The sequence below is a fragment of the Mya arenaria genome, chromosome 3, assembly GCF_026914265.1.
Source record: "Mya arenaria isolate MELC-2E11 chromosome 3, ASM2691426v1".
Classification (NCBI taxonomy): Eukaryota; Metazoa; Mollusca; class Bivalvia; order Myida; family Myidae; genus Mya; species Mya arenaria.
This window is the reverse complement of record NC_069124.1, coordinates 32,473,217-32,497,281: the sequence shown is the minus strand read 5'-3', so window position 1 is coordinate 32,497,281 and position 24,065 is coordinate 32,473,217. Positions and strand designations below refer to the sequence as shown.

At 33.5% G+C, this 24,065-nt stretch overlaps 1 protein-coding gene across 1 annotated transcript; it reads right to left on the bottom strand.

Annotated features, from left to right (window-relative positions):
• Nucleotides 1-507: 507 nt before the first annotated feature.
• Nucleotides 508-23,570, bottom strand: LOC128227104 (dual specificity mitogen-activated protein kinase kinase 5-like). Its single transcript, XM_052937312.1, has 21 exons — nt 23,399-23,570; nt 20,968-21,016; nt 19,043-19,110; nt 18,482-18,551; nt 17,638-17,678; nt 16,061-16,104; nt 15,031-15,170; nt 14,522-14,786; nt 13,719-13,758; nt 13,173-13,241; nt 12,242-12,323; nt 11,534-11,644; nt 10,965-11,038; nt 10,497-10,547; nt 9,116-9,187; nt 8,728-8,757; nt 6,258-6,275; nt 6,069-6,101; nt 5,400-5,461; nt 4,320-4,365; nt 508-3,807 (listed from the first exon to the last, which is right to left on the bottom strand). The coding sequence occupies exons 1-21, from the start codon at nt 23,486-23,488 to the stop codon at nt 3,691-3,693; spliced, it is 1,572 nt and encodes a 523-aa protein (XP_052793272.1). The 5' UTR covers nt 23,489-23,570; the 3' UTR covers nt 508-3,690.
• Nucleotides 23,571-24,065: the final 495 nt, after the last annotated feature.

Below are 24,065 nucleotides of genomic sequence, written 5' to 3'. Positions count from 1 at the left end.
CCACTGTTCTACTCATCAAGGCTTTGGAACAGCGCCATCTCAAGGTCATAATACAAGGTTAAAGTTTGAAGAACATGTTCATGTTTGCTGCATTATTTTGTATACACATCTTAAAGTATATCGATGATTTTTTTTATCACATATTTATCCTTCCGAAAAAATCAGATCGCAGTTTTTCATATTTATGAAATTTGACGTTTAATCGCTAAAAGCCTTACTAAGCAGTATTAAGTTATAAAAAAAATCAGGTTTTGGCAGACTTCTTTATATGTTGTCAACGTCATTGCGCAAAAACTTTAACCTTAGCATAAATTCAAAAAAGGTTCAATGAAACTTGGTACACATGTTGCCAGAGATATTATGCACATAAAATGAAACGCTCATCGTTATTGATTTGTTAGTTGTCAAGATAAGCCCCTTGTTGGAACATTGGCCATCGATCAGCATCGCTTTTGTTTTTGTCTCTGTTTTGATCACAACACCACTGAAAACAACATCACCATTTTCGATACCTTTATTATCAAATAACAATCTTGAATGATATAACTATCACAGTAAAATAATATAAATGTTTCTATATTTTTTGTACCAGCACACTTGTAGAATTACTGTATACACTTAGAATATAATAACAAATGTGACTGATACGTTCAACCTAATCTGGGATGAACATTAACATGGGGATTACCTTTGCATATAGAGCAATGCCCTAGAATATAACAGAACTATGATGATTCATATCAATCACTAGCTAAACAAAACTACCATAATTATACATGAATGATCATATGCTGCTTACTCAAACTTGCATTGAACTTTTGAAAAATAAATCTCTTGATGGCAGCACAAATGTTAAACAGCAGATGTACTTTATAATGTCTTTTAGTTATAGGCACCTATATAATACATACATGTGGTAAACAGGACTTTGTAGCAACAAATCAAATTTAATTTCATCAAAGCAAAATATGATCACTCGACAAAGTCTTTCTAAACTTGATTACTCAACCAAGTCTTTAAAGCTGCACTCACACAGATTGAAAGTTTTGACAACTTTTTTATCTTGGAACGAGCCAATTTTTGCAAAAATCCATGGGAACAAGTTATGTAAGACTGCTGACAAAATTTAGATCGCAGATTTTTATATTTAAGTAAAAAAAGATGTTTTATGCATTTTTCTTAAACCATTAGTAACGGTTTAAGCCATAAAACATTGATTTTCGAATGGAAATATGGAAATCTAAGATCTGATTTTTTGTCAGCAATCTTAAATCATTGGTTTGCAGAAATATATGCAAAAAAATGCTCTTTTCAAGACAAAAAATAAAAATGTTGTAAAAATGGTACATCTTTGAGAGTACAGCTTTAATTTAGATTTATTGACAAAGTATTTCTTAACTTGATTACTCAACAACATCCTATTACAAAATCTACTTCAATATTATTAAAGCAATATCTATAAATTATAAAATTCTTGCTGAAAAAAACATATACCGGTACCGTATATGTAGCACTTTTAAACAATTTAAATACTATATATGTATGTTTCAGAAATAATTGGAAACTAAATAATTGTAAGAATTAAAACAGAAAAAAAGTCTTTTTCATAAAATTACATACTCCGAAACTTCACTGCACAAAGATGAAAAGACAAAGTTTCATAATTAGGCTTATAATTAAAATGAAGAAGTAATATAAACGATTCTTTCTTTGTTATATTATGTTATCCTCTTTGGTAAAACATGTATGTAATGCAATCAACACAATGACAACAGTGGATGCTTATCATTATTAATTGATGTGTTATTCATGGTTTAAGGAGTTATTGAAAAGTAATCGATTATATCCTGTTAAACTCACCATTTCAAACAGTGAGTTCTCAAAAGATAATTTCACTTCTTATACCATGCAATGCTCTTTGGTTATGCAATGTATGTAATACAATAAATGTAAACAACTAATGTGGATTGCAGCCATTATAAATAGATGTGTAATACATTCATTTATTTCATGTTTTCATGGGTTCATCATCCTTGGCACCCCAGCGTGTCATAACCTATATGATATATATACATTATGATATGCTATAATGGTTTATGTCCTTTTAAACTCACTATTTCAAACAGTTGGTTATCGAAATACAATTTCACTCTTTCACTAATTTAAGCCCTTTCAACTCTAAAAATCCAATGTAATCGCTCACAGTCCTGGGAAAACGATCAATGATGTCATTTCTGGTATGACTGGATTTTGATAAAAATTTTGCATCAAATAATTACTGATATTGATCCATATCAAGCATGCAATGAAAAGTAAAATTGTTTGGTTAAGTGTTAGATTGCATTACATTTCACAGCAAAAGTAAATATTTCACTCGTCCCAACACCACTCATGAAATATAACTTTCAGTGCTCACTCTTTGAAAAAAATATTGCTTTCTTTCATGCTTTTCGATGAAATGATAGTTTTATCAGTGAAATAACAACAGTGAAAATATCAAACCCACGGGTAGTGGCGTGAATAACACCTTTTAAAAAAAAAGTGTGTAATGAAGAATTTTTTTTAGAATTGTATAAAACTTGGAAAATAAGCATAAAAGAAACAGAAAATTTGCCAATCGTGAAAATATGTTTTTGTATGACACTCGTGAAAAAAAAATATGATCTTACACTGAAATAAACAAATATCCTCTAGATATTACACTGAAACAAATATCCTCTATATAAATAACACCTTGTGATCAGTTTAGAATCAGAGGGAATGTAATCTGCAAAGCGCTGCATAGAAATTTTTGTGACCCTCAACTTTTTATATTTACACTCTCATATACAGTCAATGAACATGTAGTAAAACAACTATTTGAATTCATATACTTAACTCGATTCCTTTTGTATCATTTCAGAAAAAGGAATAACTAACACACCTTTTATAAATCAAACAGTTGTTGAACAGATGGCACTGTTTTTAAATCTTGCACAACAGAAAACTACATTAGACAAGACTCGGTGAATAAAAATTGCATGCTTCACCACATGCAAAGATACCTGCAAGTACCACTAGTCAGTACTAAAGTTGTCCTTTTCTTTAATGGAAATGGCACAACATAATATCTATTATGCACAGCATATACTAAAATATCATTTAGCACCATTCCATAGCTCATTCATGTAGATGGGTTGCTACAAGCTTTCATTTAACAGAACTGGACTTGTTAAGAGTTAGGAAGGGTGTTGACTGCTCCAAGCATTTGTCTGGAGATTGTAGCTTTCAAAACTTCTAATTAGTTAAAGACAACAATTGTGGATGAAACATGGCTTGTTGAGTGCACCGTGGTTAAAGCAGCTTAACATAAAGGTTGTTGAGTGCTGCAAGCCCTCCAGAGCTGAATGTCAAATCAGGCTGAGAGATCCTGGATATTGCAAGTGTTGTCCCGTATGTACAATTACATGGGTTGTTGAGTACAATATGCCACCAGCAGTTTGCAATGAGGACTGTTAAAAGGCCAGACTTATTTTTTTATGGATTGATGACAGTTGAGTGCATCATGCTTTGAATAACTGTACATTAAGACTGTTGAGTGCTCTGTTCCTTGAGCAACTGTAACTATGGCGATTTTTGGACATGCTCTTTGTCTTCCGCAGCTTTAACTATAAGGACAGTTGAGTGTTCTGTGATTGAGCAAATGTTACGCTATGAAGACTGTTGAGTGCTCCGTGCCTTGGACAACTGGAGTTGACTGGTTATCCAGGCTGACAGCACCTTAGAAATGTTTCTATCCTGTAGGTACTTCTGGATCAGTGGGTGACCCTGTAAGTATATTTAACATATCTATAGAAAGTCTAACCTCAAGGTAAAAAAGGGGTTAGAAACAAGGTTAGATTCCAATTTCAATAAAGATTTTGGAGAGAATTAAAAAAATTCTTATTTTTTTAATATATTAATTATGTATGGTAAAATGATATCTGTTTGACACAATACTTGAACACAATACACCTAATGGAAGATTTTGTGGTATCCTCTTATTCCTGCAGATATTAGACTATTAAAGCTAAGACATACCACGGACATATAAATACATACATTTTTATATTTCACTGATTTAAGTTACAACTAAAGTCCTTTCCTAAACTAATGGTTGTATATTTACTTGATTAGGTAATACATTTACAACTTACATTCGATAAAATTTGAGCAGTATGATCTTCAATAGTCACAATTTCGTGCTTTACATGGAATGAATTATTAAAAAAACAACTTACAAGATAAGATTAATACTAAACAGCTTTGTATTACATGTTATCTTTTAATGAAAGGCATACCAGAACATTAATTTGGGTTATTCGCCTATCTGGATCTTTCTGCATACTGAAAATAAAGCGTGAAAAACATTTAATACAATAGGGTTTCCAACATCGGGTGGAAAATGTATTTGTTTCAACTGGAACCAAATACTACTGTCTCCAAATGAACTTAGCATTTGAATGTTTAGGAGCTTAAAATGGTCATGACTTTTGCTCGGCCCAAATACACCAAGCGAATTCTAAATCAACTTCCACATCTACAGGCTGTCAATTGTCTTCACACATCAAAGAAAGCAGACTGCCACCATCTGTGATTGAGCATATTCTTTTACTCATCTGGTGCTCCAGCAAGGATTTGAAAAGGGCAGGGTGGTAGGTCAGAAAGGGCACTTGTGATGCGCATTGAATGAGCCTTAATGGGGCACTTGCAAGGGCCACTGTTCAGTTCATATTGTGTAATATTTACAGTAATTTCTTTTAATAAGAATAGTTTGTTAAATGGTTATGAATACCTTAGCTGTTTTCTTTACTTTTAATAGTCAAAATTCTTTATATTCATTATTTTTTTATAATTATTTCTTAAAATTGACTTGACAATATGTCCAATAAATATCAAATGTAGTTTAAAACTGTAAGAGAAACCAGGCTGTATGCAAAAAAATGATTTAAATAATCATCCAAGGTGGCTCTGTCAAACAAATGGGCCCAGCAGGGGATAGTAAAAAGGCAGCAGGGTGCTGGAAAAGGGCAGCAGGCCATCCCCCACCCCCTGCTATATAGACCTTGCTGGAGCACTGAAATCAATGTGGGACTTATAACTACTATGGAGTGGCCTCATATCCCCTAAAAAGATCCATACATGTACAGTTTGCGTTGGTTTCGCATCAACCAGCCTATTTCATTGTAGCTTTAAATCATGCTCTTTAAAGTGCTGGGTCTGTATTCACTTACATCAGAAAAGCCAAATTTTAATTTTGTTGTAAAAATGTTAAAACAGCACATGTGGTATGGGTTTTTTTAACAGACTATTTATTCACTGTGCTATTTACACAATCAAATCTTCTTATTGATTAACATATAAACTACTTTTATCCTTACCATCTTGCTACAAAATCACTAAGCTCAGGTGAGAATACATCTTGTGGTAATACTGGAGTCCTCTGCAGGATAAAACAAAATATTGCAAACATTACGAAATTTGAAATCTGTTTAGAAATCAAATGACCCAAAATTACTTTTTTATTCAAGCCAGCCAAAAGAATGACAAAATAATTATTGTTTATAATATTTCCTTTTTAGTATTTTTGGTTCATGGTATTGTTTCGGTTTGCTCAGTCGATCTTGCATGTAAATCCATATTTAGGCCATAATTAATTAATAGTTGGTTTGACATTTCCCTTCCCACATGTTAAGGTGTGGGAAGGTAAGCATTTTTTCTTCATAATCCCTTAATTGTGTAATAACAAAATAAAATATTAACCTGAGGCCATGATTACGAACAGTTTTAAGTCTGAGTTCAGACTCAAATGGCGAATCTGCGAATATTCATTTCATAATAACTTTCCTTCTAGTTGTGTTCTGATGATAAAAATTGATGAATTGTATTACTATTTAAAATCGTACAATTATTAACTTTTTTTTTTTGTAAAGCAAATGGAATTAAGATGATTATTTGCAATTGTGAAAGTATTTTTCTGGATGCGAGTCTAGACTTGGCCTTGAGACTGTTCGTAAACATGGCCCTGGATATTTAGTTCATAAACTCACCCCTTCTAAAATCATGTTGAACATACTACCAGGCTGAAATGATAAAATGTGCATAAAAATACCGTGCCAATACAGCTGCATTTTATGCAGATTTAACTGGCATTTAATACACTTTTTTTGAGAATGGTTCTTCTTTAAATTTCAAGACATTTCAATAACATGAAATATGTTTCATACCACAAGACTTACGTTTGATTTTGACACCATCTGAAAAAAGAAGAAGAAAATTTTCTTAACAAACGTAACAACAGAGGTATGTCAAAACTTGTCCACTATTGTGGAATAATTAAACAAATAAATGTATTGCCATATACAATAATTCAGCGTATAATATACATGTAAGTTATCAGATTTATTGCATATGACAATACATACATTTGTATTGAATAGACCAAGGGAAACAACCTCAACATAGTCATTAAAAATAAAGTACTATAATTCATCAGGTTGTTTCCCTTTGTCCATAAATAATGACATCGACAACTAAATTCATAGACTTAACTTTTGTGCTTTATTACTTACAAAATTTTACCTGAATATTTCTGTTAAGCAGGATTGGTTGGCATTTAACATTAGATTTAGCATAAATAATGCAGTATATTATATTGTGCAAGAAGGTTTTTATCCAAAACAGGTCTTTTTCTCACTTCAACATGTACTTCAGACTTTAAAAATTGTCAAAATGTACCTAAGCTATTATGAGAGGTAGAAGGGTTCTTGGATGTTCTTAGTTTTCAAGTTAATGACCAACATTAAGGTTTTGGCTCCACTACTAACAGCCACACCATTTCTCCCACCTCAGATTAGTAGATCGAATAATTTAACCATGCTAGAAATTCTTATCTTGCCCAAGGGCGAAGATAAAATGCCCGTATGGAACTCCTTTTTAATGGTTGCCACATTGTAATTACCTCCCTTGTTAAAGACTGTCGTCTGTAGCATCATGGAAACCTTGTCTTGGGGCAATATTTAGAACGCTAATTAATTATATCTTGCTTCAATTGTCACAATAAAATAGTTTTCACGCATCTTTTAAGAAATAATGCTTATCTCTTTATAACTATTTAGACCGATTAGACTATTAACATAATCTTAATCACTGCGGGCATATCCATGACAACCACGAATTATCGCATATCCATACGAAATTATTTTCACTATCACAAAAGAGTTCCAGCAAAAAATACATTTTTACTTAATTTTGTATAACTGAGGTGGGAGAAAAAGCATCTACCATAGCCGCTCGTGTAAGATAGGTTCATCCCGACCCTTGCGCAGGGTAAACCTCGTTTCCGCAAAACACCCTACGCTCGGGTCTCACACTCTCAGCCATGGAAGATACTTATAATCTATCACAATGGCTCAAGCTAAAAAAATATTACGCCTCACCAATTCTGACAGTTTATCAACTAAGATAATATGACTACAATGACAAATTATCAATAGTTATACAGTTATACACTTGGTCCAAAACAATAACAAACAATGAAACATATGGTAAAATTATAATAATTTACCATTACTTTATGCACAAGTCAATTATAACCAGGGCCCCCCCCAGGTCAGGGGGTATACCGGGGATAGCCGGGGAAATAGGCTGTGTTTTTACCTTTCAGGTGGCATCGCAATGCCAGGTGAATGCGGTGGTTTTGTCTTTGTTTTAAATATAGCGGGAATGGGCCTTACCTAGGGTCCCTGGGGTGCGGGGGCATTTGGGGGGGATTGTACCATCTGTTCGTCCCCGCACGACGGGGATTTTAGCCGGGGTTGGCTGGACTGAAAGTCAAAGTCCCTGCTATTCCCCGCACCTGGGGTGGCCGTGGTTACAATTGACTGGTGCATTATGCTTATAACCAAGGGAAACAACCTTATAAAATTAATGTCATCATTAATATGAGTTGCTTCCCTTTGATAACAGAGCAATTTATGCGTAATTTTAACATCTATATATCAATATTGTTGAAAAAAAAAGGACGATTGGATATTTTGGTCCTTTTTTGGACTAGGGAACAGTGGCCATGTAATTATTATTCAAAAACCCTATTTATAAAGGCTTTCATTATTTACCTGTACACAGATCATATGCTTTCTGTTAGTTTTGATTATTCAAGTCAAATGAGTAAAACATAATAATGCATTGAAATTAATATGTTTCTTGTGTGCATCAATCTAAAATTTGTATGTTTAAAGCTGCACTCTCACAGATTTACCATTTTTACAACTTTTTATTTTTTGTCTTTGAAAGGGAAATTTTTTGCGGAGATATTTGCAAACCAATGATATAAGATTGCTGACAAAAAAACAGATCGCAGAATTTCATATTTCCGTTCGAAAATTAATGTTTTATGGCTTAAACCGTTACTTACAGTTTAGGAAAAAGGCATAAAACATCAATTTTTGAACTTATATGTAAAAATCTGTGATCTAGCTTTTTGTCAGCAGTCTTAAATAGCTGGTTTCCATGGATTTTTGCTAGACAAAAAGTAAAAAAGTTGGCAAAACATTCAATTTGTGAAAGTGCTGTTTTAATAGACAACTAAAATCACTATTGTATCTTCATTGTTTTTATGCGACTACCTAATCATAAAAAACATGAAGTATGCATGTTTTGTGAGAAGGCATATTGAATCATTAGCTTCAGTTTTGCACATCTGTTTACCTCTTGAAATGGAAATTCCCCTGTTGCAAGCTGAAACGTAAAAAAAACAAGGAACTTAAGTACGTTTGTAAATGGTTATATCATGAACTGTTTAAAAAAAAAATATGGCATATTGTTAATCAATGCTTTATCTATTTATTATCACGGACAGTTTTTTTTTAATTCTATTATAACGATGTTTTTACTTGTGTCCATTAATTTAAGTGTCTTATTTATTAGTAATCCTTCAAATCTATGTTAATTCGGTTCAACAAATTCACAGTTTAAACCCCACTATTACCCTTTCATTTCTGTGCATACACTTTCAAAGATTTGTTCATGTTAGAATGAGGAAGACATTTGTTAATTGAGTTTAACCTGAAATGTAAAAATAGGCTTAAATAATTACCTCAAACAATGTGACACCGAGACTCCAAACCTCTGATGGCACTCCATAATTCTCTGCCTTTATTCTTTCTGGCTGTAAAATAGATCATTATCACATATGGTTAAAGATACACTCTTACTCCCAAATAAGATTAACCATAATTAATAATATTGTTTTAATATTCCATAAACAATGAATAAATGTCGAAAGCAATGGTTCTAATGACGGATACCCAGTTTAATTTGAAAGAAAGGTGCAGAAAACACAGTATTTCTACCTTATGAGACTATAGTAGACCACAGTAGACCACAGTAAATCTTTTAACATTCACCAATAATTTAATATTTTGGCATTTTCAGCTATTAAATACACAGTTATAATATTGTTAATAGTAATTAATATTTTCCATAAATGCTTTGAGGGTGTATCTCTCAATATTTTTGTTTGTTTTACATGTGCATGTATTGATTTGGAATAAGAGTGTCACTTTAAATCGACACTTATATTTAAAATAAATACATAAACATGTATAACAAACATTAATTTTGAGTGATAAATCTTAAACTACTAACTAAATAATGCATTTATGGAAATTTTTAATTACTGATAACAAGAGTGTAACTGTGCATTCAATAGCTGAAAACGCACAAATATAAAATGACCTGTGGGTCCTAAAAGATTTACAGTGATCAACTACCAACTCATAAGGCAGAAAAACTGAGTTTTCTGCACCTTTTTTCAAATTAAACGTGGTATCCTTCATAAGAACCATTGTTTTTGATATTTATTCATCCTTTTTCAGTACTTTAAAACAATTGTATTAATAGTGGTACATCTTATTTGGGAGTAAGAGTGCATCTTTAAGCATATTACTTCTCAATTTTTTTTTTTTGCTTTAATTGCTTATAATAATTGCTGATTAAACACTGGATAACACTAGAACTGTCACAGAATTGATGAATACCCCCACAAGCACCCTGAAAACAGGAATTGTAAACTTTTTTTTGAAAAGGGGCCATAACTCTGTTTAACAGTGGTGGATTGTAATCTTAGTCAAACATGATCTGTATCTCATAGTGATAAACCTGTGTACCAAAAACCATTTAAATAAATCATAAATCAATCAATGTTTTCATAAGTTATCATCTGAACATTGTAAAAACCAACAGACCATCCATTGGACTGACAGACATGCTTACTCCTCTATACCCAACAAATTTGTTTTGTAGGGGTATAATAGTATACAACTTGCCATTAAGTTCTAATGTCAAGACATTGGAAAAATAATAATTTTCAAACAAGTACATAAAACACTCTAAAACTACCGTATTAATTTTTAATATGAAATATTTGCTGATGATAGAAAAAAAATCACATTTTACGCTCATACTAAGGTACTTACTGCCATGTAAGCATTTGTTCCGACATAAGTAATTGCTATGGACTTTACAAGCTGAAAAAGCAATTGAGACTTTATGAGCACATGTATTCATGCATACAGAATTATCCAATTCATTATAAAAGATATGAGAATAAAACGAAATCTATGTTATGGGTAGCTATGAATTTGCAATTGATATACAGTCGAACCCTGTTGGCTCGAACTGCCAGGGACCGACGAAAAATCATCGAGCCTCGGAAAATTCGAGCCAAGCTGGATTGTTAACCTTCAGTTTAAATAAATCGGTCCTCTTCATCTAGTTTCGAGCCAACAAGGAATTCGAGCCAACCAAGTTCAAGCAAACATTGTTCGCCTGTACTTTGAATAATGAAATATAATCAGCATCAAGTCTCATAAATACTTGTTATGTCATAAAAACCTACTTTGAATTACAAACTCTAGTGTTTTTAAAAAAAAAGACTAGCATACCTGCGTACTGACTCCAAAGTCACACAGCTTGACATCACCTTTGGTATTGACTAGAATGTTAGACGGCTTTATATCTGAAATTCAGATAATCATATACATGTACAGTCAGCTCTATTGCCAAAGTCTTGGTTGATATACCATATTGACTTAATTTTACAGGTAGAACAATATTTAAGTTGCTTGCGTAAGGTAAATTTGCATGAGATGTCCTGTCTCTTCTGCGTAGCATTGCCCATGTACACTATAATACTGAATCAATCAGAAAACACAATGTGGCTTCACATTCCACAATTTTTTTTCCAGTTTTCATATTATGTGTTCAATTCTTACGGTATTTTAGAGGGAAATTTAACAAACCTGAAACAAATACCTATTCAGTTATATTGAAGAATAATCATTTATCAATTTCATTTTCTTTCCTAACAAAAACCCATGCAAAAATTCCAAAGTGAAAAATTGCAAAAGAACTTTTTATATTTGTAAAAAAAATTAAAAATTTAATTTTACAAATCCATATTAACAAACACAATTTTGATATACATAATTATATGGTTCAGTTTAACATTTACCTCTGTGAAGGACCTTTAGGCTCCACATATACAGCAGTCCTTCTATAATCCTGACAGCAAGACGACCCAAGATCTCCTCAGGAATACGACCATATCGCTCCAGGGACCCTCCTGTAGCATACAACAAGAAGTTACTTATAGAGTGAAGCAATGTTATTCAGTAAGAACATTTTAACTGTATGCAAGTCCAATTGAAAATAATTTTTTTACCAAACAAGAGAATCAAAAGTTTGAGAAAATTACATAAAAAGTTGGCAATTACCCGTTTATAAATTTACATGTTAAAGGGACTAGCAACCAGACGATACAATTGCAAGAAAAAAAGAAAAAGTCGAAAACTTACATAAAATTGATATCGTTGGGTACAACGCATTGAATCTTGCATATTGATGTATCACATGCTAAATATACACTGAGAAACCACTATGCGCTATTTTTATGCAGGAATATTGTTTCAATCAGGTAAATTGATGTATCATTGGCCTCATACTACCTCGTATTTACAATTCTAATTTTATTTTGTGGAAATAATGCATTTGCCAATTTTGGGACCATCTGGTGTCTTGTCCCTTTAAAGGTTGTATTGAGCTAAGAAAAGCGAAGCATTTTAATTTCCTTTAACACATGTATCCTTCTGTTGTCTTATTAACCCATACAAGTTATTTTGTATGTTTATTAATGTTTCGAATACTAAACTAAGCCAGTTACCATCCATATATTCTGTACATATTGAGATTCTGTTTTCTATAAAGAACGCCCCATAGAAACCTATGATGGAGGGAGAATCGCACTGAAATATAAATAAACAACACACAAAAATCATATGATTGTGGCAGATCTGTGGTCTAGTGGTAACATACTGTCAATTCAGGGGTCGCAGGTTCAACTCCCTGCCGCAACACTAAAAAAAGTACTAATCATCTTCCGGGAGGGACGTTAAATCGGGGTCCCATGTGTCAATGCCACACACTGGTGCACGTTAAAGAACCAGGGTAGCTCTAGCTAGGCTTACATTCTGTTTGTGCACTTTGCTCCAAAAACCTAAAATGACTAACAATCTTATTGGAGTACTCCCCGAATGGGCAAGGCCCAAGGGCGAGTATAAATAAGCTTACACACCACCGTCATATGATCTAAAAAAAAAAAGGATGAACACATTCAAGTTTAAAAATCATTATATCCTTTTTATCTAATAAATGAATTCCATTTGCACATCATCACAATTGTTGCTGAGCTTGGAAGCTGTGGGTCTTTTTCATAAAACGTAAAAAGGGAAACTATGTTATAACATCAACTTTTGTTAAAGTTGTTTAGAAAGTCCAAATAGTTTTTGATACATCCTACAATACATTGGTTTTATTATCTTTATAGTTTAATCACATATACCCAGTATACATTTGAATATGCAGCAAGTATCTTTGGCTTCATAGTATGAATTGATGTGACGCTGAACCTGTGCTATTAACAGCTGTTAAACCAATGGAAACATTAACCAGTCACAGGATTACCCTGGACAAACAAATGAATGCGAAATTGGATTGAATATATTCTTTAAATAAAGTTGTTGAAATTCTCCTGGTTAGTTTTATTCCGATTTAGAGTCATGTCACATTGGTACATGCATCAATTATTTACAAACCTTGTGTAGAATATCCAATTCCAGGATAATCTTTCTCTGTATTTCTATATCCACGTCTAATTCAATTACCTGGAAGGCAAAGCAGAACATTATTTTCAAATTGTATTAAATGGCTAACAGCATAAATTCCCAAACTTCTCCCTAACATTTAATTATTATTTTTTAACCAAAGAGTTCTACACATGTACAGCAGTCAATTCAAATGTTAAATATAAATTGACCATTTTTTTTTCAAGAGTCATCAATGACATATCAAATACTCATGCACTCAGAAAGACATTAGGACATCTCTTTGAATTTATTTTTTCAGGGTAAGGGGATGTTTCGGTCAGTTATTTATAAAAAAATTAATACTCAAATAATCAATTACCAGGGGTGGTATTCAATATTGGTCTTCCCTAGATCTAAGATCAATGTAGCCAATCAGATTGCGTGGTATAAATAACTGACCAGTTATAAATAACTGACCAATCAAATGAATGAATTTAATGATGCATGTCCATTAGATCGACTTAAGTTGCACTTGAGTGCCACCCCAGGACTTACTTTCACTGCCATGAATGTCTGGCTGGGAACATGCAAGGCTCTGCAACAAAGAAACAAATTGAAATCAATGAAACATTTAACGAGTGTAAACATTATTGTTCTGCATTTTGATTCGCTGAAAAAAAAATTGAATCAGCAATCAGCAACCTAAAAAAAACATTAAACAAATAGCTACATTTTAAGTCCATTGAAAGAGCCTTTGACACAGACATAATGCTCTTCCATGCAATTGCAACACAGAATAACATAGCGTTTACCAATACATGTAACTACAAATCCATGCTCAGCATGGTGTACCTCCAAGGAAATCTTTGAAAATCCTATAATGCATGGTAAGATACAGCCCGGATGAGGAGTCCAGACCAGTCCCATCAACAGTATTCATTTCTACATTGAACCTCTTAGTGTGACCTTGATCTTTAAGATAAAGACCTGAGTCTTTTGCGCGACATGCTGCCTCATCATGGTGAACCTTCATGGCAACTTTTTTGAAAATCCAATAATGCATGGTCAAGTTAGAGTCAAATCAATAACATGATGAAAGAGATTATTAAATGGTACGGTCAATCTCTGACTTCGGGTAAGAGTGGTCTAGTGTTATAGGTGTTCGCAACTCATCAAAGAGGTTGTAGGTTTGATCCCCACCACGGGAACCTTCTCATGGTATCTCAAAATGGACATAGTACTGGTTTCTATGCAGGACACAAACTCTTGAGCATAACTCTTTAAGCTGTCAGATTTTGTCACAATCAAGCTTAAAGAAATTTATAGAATAAAATGAACCTTTCTCTGACTTCACCTACTTGTAGACATTTCCACCATTTCCACTCCCTATCATCTCCACCTGCTGCAAGTGCTGCACGTCAATCGTTCCCCCCGTCAACAGCTGCTTCATATCTCCAGTCCGTCTGTCCGTCTCTGTCTGTGTGGGCGAGCTCATCTGCTGCTGCTCATAGTCTGCTGCTATTTGGACAGCCTGGGGGCTTACTTGGTGTAAGCTGGCGATCTGAATACTCTGTGGGGTCATAGGCACGTCCATTGGCTGTGGGCTGGTCGGCTGTTGGGAACCTGGTAAAACAATAGGAAAGTGTTTAACAGTATATTTTGCCATCCGCTAGCTATGGATTTGCTCTGTGATGCCATAATCAGGAAAATTGCTAAAGGCTTATTGGCTGCTATTTAAACATTTGATTTAGCTCACACACAATGTAGCAAAATTGCTTAAACCATAAATTTAAGGCAGAACAGATGTCTGATTTTGTTTCCAAACATGAAAAATTCAATCACATTCAAAATATTTTTATGACAATACCTGAATTATATCCGAGCTGGGAACCTTGTGAGAAAGGCTGGTTCCCAGGAAGAGGGTGTAAAGGGGAGGTAATTTTCTTGGAAAACTGCTCGGTACTGGACTTTGCCTTGTGGTGGCTCATGTCTGGCATAAATGGAGAACTGGAAATAAAGTACAGAAAGCTAACTTTTGTAATAGAAAAATGTTTTTGACATAAATATTTTTTTGTAAGAAATACGGAGTGCTTCAGCACTTCCCACATACCTACCATGTTCTTGGCTTTTTCTTGTGAGGCCTATCAAACAACGGGGGAAAGAGAGATAAAGAAAGTTTGTTTTCTTTTGAAGTTACTATGTATGAGGAATAGGATTATACAACTTTCAGAGTGAGAGTGGTCTAGTGAAATAAAGTCCGCCTCTCACCCAGGAGGTTGTGGGTTCGATCCTCACCAGGGTGAGATTGGTCTAGTGGCATAGAGTCTGCCTCTCATCTAGGAGATTGTGGGTTGGATGCTCACCAAGGTGAGATTGATCTAGTGGTAAAGGTGTTCGCCTCTCGATCAGGAGGTTGTGGGTTCAATCCCCATCAGGGTAAGAGTGGTCTAGTGGTATAGGTGTCCACCCCTCGCGAACAGGAGGTTGTGTGTGCAATCCCCATCATGGTGAGAGTGGTCTAGTGGTAAAGGGGTCCCCCTCTCACCCAGGAGATTGTGGGTTTGATTCCCACCTTGGGTCATGTTCTTATGGCCTCTCAAAAAGAACACCAGTAATAATTTCCACCCAGAAAACATATGTTCCTCTAAAGAGATTTTAAGTCTTCACAATCAAGCTAAAATAAGCTATAAAAAACCTTAAAACAAAACGGCTTTCAAAAGCAAGCAACAAAAGACCAAAATGGGTTGAACCATTTAAGCATCATTCTACACATTTTGGAAATGAAAACTTGCCTCTGAAACTGGATTTCTTTTTACGCTATTTTTTTTGTATAGGAAATGAAAAACAAGAGAACCTTAGCAAAATTGGGAATTCCTCATGATTTTTAAGGGCCATACCTTTGGTTTTTGGGTGGTTTACTACTTCCAGTTTCTGTTTTGATCTGCAAAAGAAACAAACCAAAAGTTAACATTTAGATTCAAAAGACATTGAAGGCTTTACCCAAATGTTTTTAGTGCCCCATGCCATGGTGCTTAAACTCTGAACTCTGATTCACTGGGTACTTCACAGCTAACTTCAATCAGAATTTAAAAGATCGAATGGATCACAAGTTGCTGAACTGTTTCTTATCTAACCTCAGTAAGCCGCCCGATATAGGTTGGTACCAAAATATATTTTTTTAATTTTAATGCATTATCATGTTTAAATAATTTGACTTTAATGTTCAAGACAAAAAAATGCATTTAGGTACAGATGAAAAAAAATATTAGTGATGTTTTGGCATTTTTTGAACTGGGAATATTCTTGGCCACATAGTAATTTATTAAAAACAACAACATTAATACAGGCTTATATTTTTTATCTGTACCTAAAACATATGATTTTTTGTTTTTATCATTTAAATCAGATGAGTTAAAACTGATAATGCATTAAAATTAAAAAAATAACATTTTTTTGCATCCAGCTTTATTGTGTGCCTTTAATAATACAACAGCTAATGGTAAAAATGCAATGGACACAATCCCTTTTAATTCTAGAAACCAGGTTTAAGAAATTTAAGCAACCAGGCATTAGAGTTAAAAAGTTTACATTTTATTTACATAAACCAGAATCATTAAGATAGTTCTAATCTTAAAACAGATACTGTATGGTCATCAAAATCAACTATAAAGCTGCATTGTAAGTACACACTTTGGTAAGCACTTCATCTTTATTTTAAAGGCAAATATCCCTTTTGTAAGATTAGGACAGTATGGTGGATTAGCTGTTTTTCATCCATCACTATTGAAAATATACAAGTATTTATCTAGATATATTATTTTCATTAATCAGTGGACACAGATTATTGCCAATGACTTTCAAACAAGTTTATTTTTAAATATTTTTATCCATTATGGAACCTATGTGTCTAACAGTTAAAACTATGTACACACAGCTGTCATTAGATATAAAAGACTAAACAACCATAGGGATATTTGCCTTTAAATGGGCTAGACACCAGATGGTCCAAAAATTGGCAAATACAGTATAAGTAACAGTATTTTCTAAAAACAACCCTTGTATTGCTAATGCGAGCTAGTAGGAGGCCGATAATACATCGTTATACTTTATTAAAATTATAAATGCAATTATCATGTTGCTGTCCATGTTGATGTCTCGTCAGAGTTTCCCCGTTTAAGAATAGCACACGATGTTTTCCCAGTTCAAATCATATCTATTTATGAGTACAGAAATATTATATTTTTTTCTATGCTATTTTTTAACTTCCTTGGATTTTAATTTCGAATTTGAAAAATGTGCAAAAACTGTGATAGATGCATGTGATACATCCGTAAGAAAGATTAATTGCTTTGTACACAACGATGTCAATTTTATGTAAGTTTTGACAATTTTCTCTTCATTTTGCAATTTTATCATCAGGTGTTTGATCCCTTTAAGCAATGTATTTCAAAAGTTAACCCAGCTGACCACTTACCTTCAAGTCATATCTGTTTCTGTCCTTTGGTGTTTTCCCAACTGAAATAAAGAAATATTTCAAGCAACTGGTGTGTAAAATGACAACTAAATCATGCTATAAAATCTTTAAAATCTTATGTAATTTTTTTAAATTATGGTAAAACTGATGAGTTCTAAAAATTTCAGGGATGTAATATCCAAACATATAGGCCACTGAGATGTCAAATTACGCTATCGGTGAGCAAGCTCTCCCTTTATTTTTACAAAGGAAGACATTGGTTGATTGGGCCGATTCTTCAACACCTTGTTAAACCTAACAACGTGATTAACATTATTGTTGTTTACTTTTAATGTGAAATATTTGATGATCTGCTCACATATTGAATAATAAACAATTACAGCTTAAAAGGCTTGTTAGAAGTACAGCAAATCACATAAGTACCGTTATCCAATAAACTTCCTGAGCAATAACAACTTCAAAGTAAACAATGATGCTTGAATCACTGAACAATCGACCCATTGTAAGGTGCATTTTCTTGTATCTACTTGTACTTGTTACAATCATGTGTCCAGATATAAAAGAAGCACTTTAAAAAATCTAGGTAAAATGCAAAAGCTCCTCTATTATATTTCAGTTAAAAAGAGGCATAACTAAAAAAATATTCAAGCAAGAGTTATGGACCTTGCTGTACCTGTGTGTATTATCTCAGGCAACATGTGTACCAAGTTTCAGTTGAATATTACAAATAGTTTTTAGGTTATGGCCAAGTTAAAGATTATTTAAACACTGTTGACAATGACTCCAAGGCAATGACAATATGTTAACTTTTTTCTACAACAATCAGACAAGCTAATAAACCCACTTCTAGGATAGATGATGAGAGGTGGGACGGTCCCTCGAGCAAGGTCCTCCTCCGAAATCTCACACTCATACTGCAAAGGGAATGGAATGATTATAATTTAGCATAATGGATATGACAGTGGTTCAAACAGCTGAAAATTGTCAATCCTGAAAAATAGCGGGGGTTCTGTTCGAGTATGAGGGATTCAGGCCTAAAGCTGGGTAAATATACTTTGTCCCTTTTGAAATTGTTTCCAAAGTCATTTATATTCATTTCATGGTACTTCCTACCATTTTTGATGAAAATGTTAGAGCAAAAAAACCTATTTTAACAACTGTACAAAAGTCTGAAGTTAAAATCCTAATTTCAATATTAATCTTGAACTTAAAAAGCCCTGATAATTAGGTTAGTGTTTAAAAAAGCTACAAATAGACAATGTCCACTTAGGTTCAATACCAACAGAACGTAATTATTATTACGATTAATAATAAATTTTATTCTGTATTGTATATCATTTGACTTTTGTATTTCATAACTTAAAATATGCAGACTCAATAACTGATCCCGGAACAATAAGCCTACCATCTCGAACATGGCCTTCAGCTCATCATCGCTGCGTACGGTGATTTTCTCACCATCTTCGTCCACATCTAAAAATAGAACACACTGATGTATAATCAAAAACTGACACAACAGGCTGATTGTTCATAACTTTGTTTAAGTTAACAACGTTGTTAACATCATCATTGTTAACTTTCAAATCTTTACTTCTATGGAAGTTTTATGGAAACAATTGTGATCTGGTGTATTTCTTACATGATTTGAGACAGTGTTTAAGTGTGCTTCTTTTTATTTAAATATATAAGCACATCATGAAAAATTACATTTGAAAGTTAACAATGCTGTTGTAAATCACGTTGTTAACTTTTACAAAGTACAATTGGCCCGATATAAAAAAGAAATGGGCTGACTTTTAAGAACTTTGTTAAAGTAAACAACATTGTTTACGTCATAATTGCTAATTTTTAAATCCAAACTGCTCTAGAAGTTTTATGGATACAATTGTATTTCAAACACAATTTCTGACAACTGTTCAAGTGTGCTTGTTTATATTTACAATGTAGATATAAGAGCACATTGTAAAGAAAATAACTTTTGGATGTTAACAACGATGACGTTAATCACTTTGTTAACCTAAACAAAGCTCTGAACAATTGGCCAAATATAAACATAAACTCTGCAACCTTTCAAGTCATTTTAATCTCCTAAAGGAAAACATCCTTGTTATAACACATGAGGATAGTCTCATTGATAAACAATATACTGAATTTTATCCATCACTGATTCAAATAGGGAGGCCCTCATAATTGATTTCAACAGATATTTTTTCATGAATGAATGGTCACAGCTTATTGGCAATGACTTGCAAACAACTTAATCTACAAATATATTGTATTGGGCTCTCACAAAATGTGTTAAAATGATCATGGACCTTGTGCATCTAACATAGAAAACTATGAAGTCACTGTTTTCACTATTATACATGATTATACATGTTGAAGAACCGGTTGTCCAGTTAGTGCACTTGCTTCTCAACAAGGCGACCCTGGTTCGATTCCCTACCTGGGTGCATGTGGGTTTGGTTGGTGGTCACCAAGCCGGACCAGTAGATTTCCCCTGGGTACTCTGGTTTCGCCCACACTAAAAGACCACACTCTGAGCAAAATCGTGCCAATGAGAGTGACATAGTATAAGTTATCATAACTTTCTTCACAATCGTCATAAAATAAATAATGTTTAAACTAATATAGAAGAAATATGATCTCAAAGAACTTTCCTTTTAAAGGGACTTGCTCATGTTTTTGGACCATAATGTTTTTAATTGTTATGCAACTGAAAACACTTATATTATCATAATTTTACTCTTTTATACTGAAATTGCAGTAGAAATAAAACTATTATAGAAAAAAAACTGGTTTTAGTGGGGAGCGAATCAATGCCAGAGGTGAAGAATTTTTATTAGAAAATTGACAACAAAACCCCTTGCCCACATGGACACTTGCATAAGCTGAGGGATAATTATTATTTCGTCATAAAAAAGTGCATTTTACAAACCATGAGCGAGTCACTTAAAAACACAAATGCAAATGTAGATAGGTATGTTATAAAATAACTTATTAAAGATCTATTACACAAAGATAACAGGCAATGGAAAAGATTCAATCAAAGTAATGTTGATACACGCATGCGTATGAATACCAAAATAGCCTAGGAAATGATAAGCTTTTATTTCAAATAAAATACTAAATACAGTTGAACCCTGTTGGCTCGAACTCGCTTGGCTCAAATTCTTCACTGACTAGAATTGGATGTAAATGAACAAATTCTTAAAACTGAAGGTTAGCATTTTGGCTAGGGTTGAGTTTTTCGAGGTTCGGTGTAATTTCACCGGTCCCTGGGAGTTCAAGCCAATGGGGTTTGACTGTACATGTGTGTTTCCCTCTTACATTGAAAGGCTGTAGTAGTTATACCCGGAAGAATTTTTGAAATGACCTCCTGCAATGATAAATATGCATTTAAATCATGATGGCGAATAAATTAAAAAAATTTTTTTTTATAAACCAGTTAAGTTTTTCAAGAGTGTGGATGCATATTCACTGAAGAATAGTTATGTCCAAAAATGTCATAATTTTATTCAGATTTTAACCTATGCTTACCAAATTTATGCATATGTGGTTATTTTTCTTAAAACAAACTCAAGTTTTTATACATAATACAATAGAAGTAGAAGATCATCCAAAGTATAAATGTTAATATCAAGTAGTAATTGAAAACATACCACAGAAACATATCCTAACATGGTGAATTTTAAAATAGAGGCATATTATTTAAAGGGGCTCATTCACAGATTTTCTGTTGGAAACTGTTGAACGTATTTAAATGTTGTTTAAATTTAGTAAGTCAACTAAACTTATATGAAAAACACCAAACAGCAATTGACAAATACTCATTTGAACAAAATTTTAAATACAGCCTAAATATTTTAAATAGCATTTCTAACACTTTTCGGGAAATTAGATGATTTGTCTCTACATTTGAAAATCAGTATAACACTAAAGCTCTAATTTGAACTTTGATAATACATTTGTATGACTTACTGTATGTATTATCATTTAATCAAGCATTTAGCTACACACATTATTAAATTATTTTTTTTCCATTCCAGACCCTATAAAATGTGAAGGAGTCTTTTTAAAAACATGGCTAAGACTGTAACTGTTTATTTCCATTTACAACATTCCTAGTGTATATTATTCATGGTGCCCTCTGGTTTTGCTAGAGAGACCGCAAAGATAAAGAAACAATGCAAGACATGTTGAAACTCAAGGGTCTGGGCTGAAAACCCTAGCATTTTTTACACCAGACATTGGTTCTGAATGGTTCTTAAATAATGGTGGTCTTTTCTAAGCACAAATGGGTTCTTCACGGTGATCTGTACTTAGCACAAATTGGTTCGTAATGGTGGCCTGGTCTAAGCACAATTTGGTTCTTAATGGTAGTCTGTTCTTAGCACAAATTGGTTCTTAATGGTGGTCTGGTCTATGCACAAATTGGTTCAAAATGGTGGCCTGTTCTAAGCACAAATTGGTTCTTAATGGTGGTCAGTTCTTAGCACAAACTGGTTCTTAATGGCAGTCAGTTCCAAGTACAAATTGGTTTTTAATGGTGGTCTGTTCTAAGCACAATTTGGTTCTTAATGGTGGTCTGTTCATAGAAAATTTGGCTCTTAATGGTGGTCTGTTCTTCTTACAAATTTGTTCATAATAGTGGTCTGTGCTTAGCACAAATTGATTCATAATGGTTTAGCACAATACAACCGAGAACTAGTACTTACAATGTCTTTGGTACAGCATGGCTAGGGAGTGAACAAAAGATCTTCTACAATCCTGTATTTTACAACTACAAGATCTCTTTTCTCTTGATAATCATTTAATTTTAATCACTAGTTTTTTCACGTTTTATTTCCCCTAAAATGATGATCAAAATTAATGTGTTTCTAAGAAATCAATGTGTACATTTTTTCCAAGGTTCTTAAAAACCAAACACAAGCTTGCTTATGTAAATGAATTTACAGTTCAGTACATCCAGGTTAAAGGAGTTCTGGTCCAATCCCAAAACGGTAAGAGAGAGATAAAAGTAGTGTGAGCCATATAGGGCACTTCCAACAGCTTCACTATTGAGCTTGCTTTTATAGCAACGCGGTTGCGGTGTCGACTGTTCGTCGCAAACCCCAGTTCAGGCATATATTCTTTCTTTCACTTTAAAGGTGTCAGAAGTAATTAGGTAGCACCTGAATGTAATGGGGCAGTAACAGAACCTTGACAGGTCAGTACATCAAGGTAAAGGGGCTTCTGGTCCAGTCTAAAAAAGATGAAAGAGGGAGGATCGGAGGGTCAGCCATATATAGTTACGCTGCTGTGGTGTCAAACCCCCGTTCAGACATACTATCTTTTGAGTCTTTCTATCACTTTTTACGCTGCTATAGTGTAGACTGCTTGTCAAAAGGTACAGGATTCAACCCCCCCATTCAGACATACACTCTTTGTGTCTTTCTATCAGTATGATGAAAAATTTTATTATTAAGTATTTGATAGTTCTCAATTTAACCATGTCATTATAATTATTTGTAAGCTAAGTCATGAGATGTATCACAAATTGTCCATATTAAGGCATATCGTCAATTTTGAATATAAAAAGTCATTCTGTCAAGTTCCTTAGTCCACCTAAATGGCCGTCAACAAGTCTTTTGACGATTTTTTTACTATGGCAGACTCGAGACAGGGATACCTAAGAAATGTCAAAATAATAAAAAAAAGTATCATTGTAGCTAGCAAGTGACAATTTCCTGTGCTTTCAAAAACAGTAAACAAATCTTACTAAGACATTTGGGAAAGTTATTTCATCTGGATTTACACTCCAATCGATGTCTTCTTCTTGCTCGGTTCGGATTCTAAGAGTAAACTTCATGGTTTGTGAAAATCATTTAGTAATTCACTAAAACAATCAGTAAAAATTGAAAATGTCGGATATCATGGGCGCAGACATCTTGGAAAAGTCCAGTAACTTTAACAGATTAACAATACGGGCTACATACTACTATAATTATTTGGGTAGCAGGAGAAGTGGTATAACACAACCTAGTACCAATATGAAGTCGCGCCATATACGGAGAAGTCGCCACATATATAGGCGAAAGGTAAAGTGTAATCAAGGTGTGAGATTTTTATTGGAGGGATCACACTAAAGACCTTTCGTATAGTTTAATGATTAAGGGTAATAAATTGTTCACAATGCCCGGGTTGAGCAATGAAGCGAAAAAGGCATCCAATTAATATTTATCTACAAGTAAAATAGCACTGGCGATTACAACTATACAAATAAATCCACGTTATAATTTGAAAAAAAAAACATTCAATCATTCAATGCTTGTAAACATATTAAAACTTATCGATTTATTAAATAAAATAGGCATCGTTAATAAATATACAAGCAAGTACGCGGTAGTAACATGGAAACGAACTGCATGGTGATAAAAATATTATAC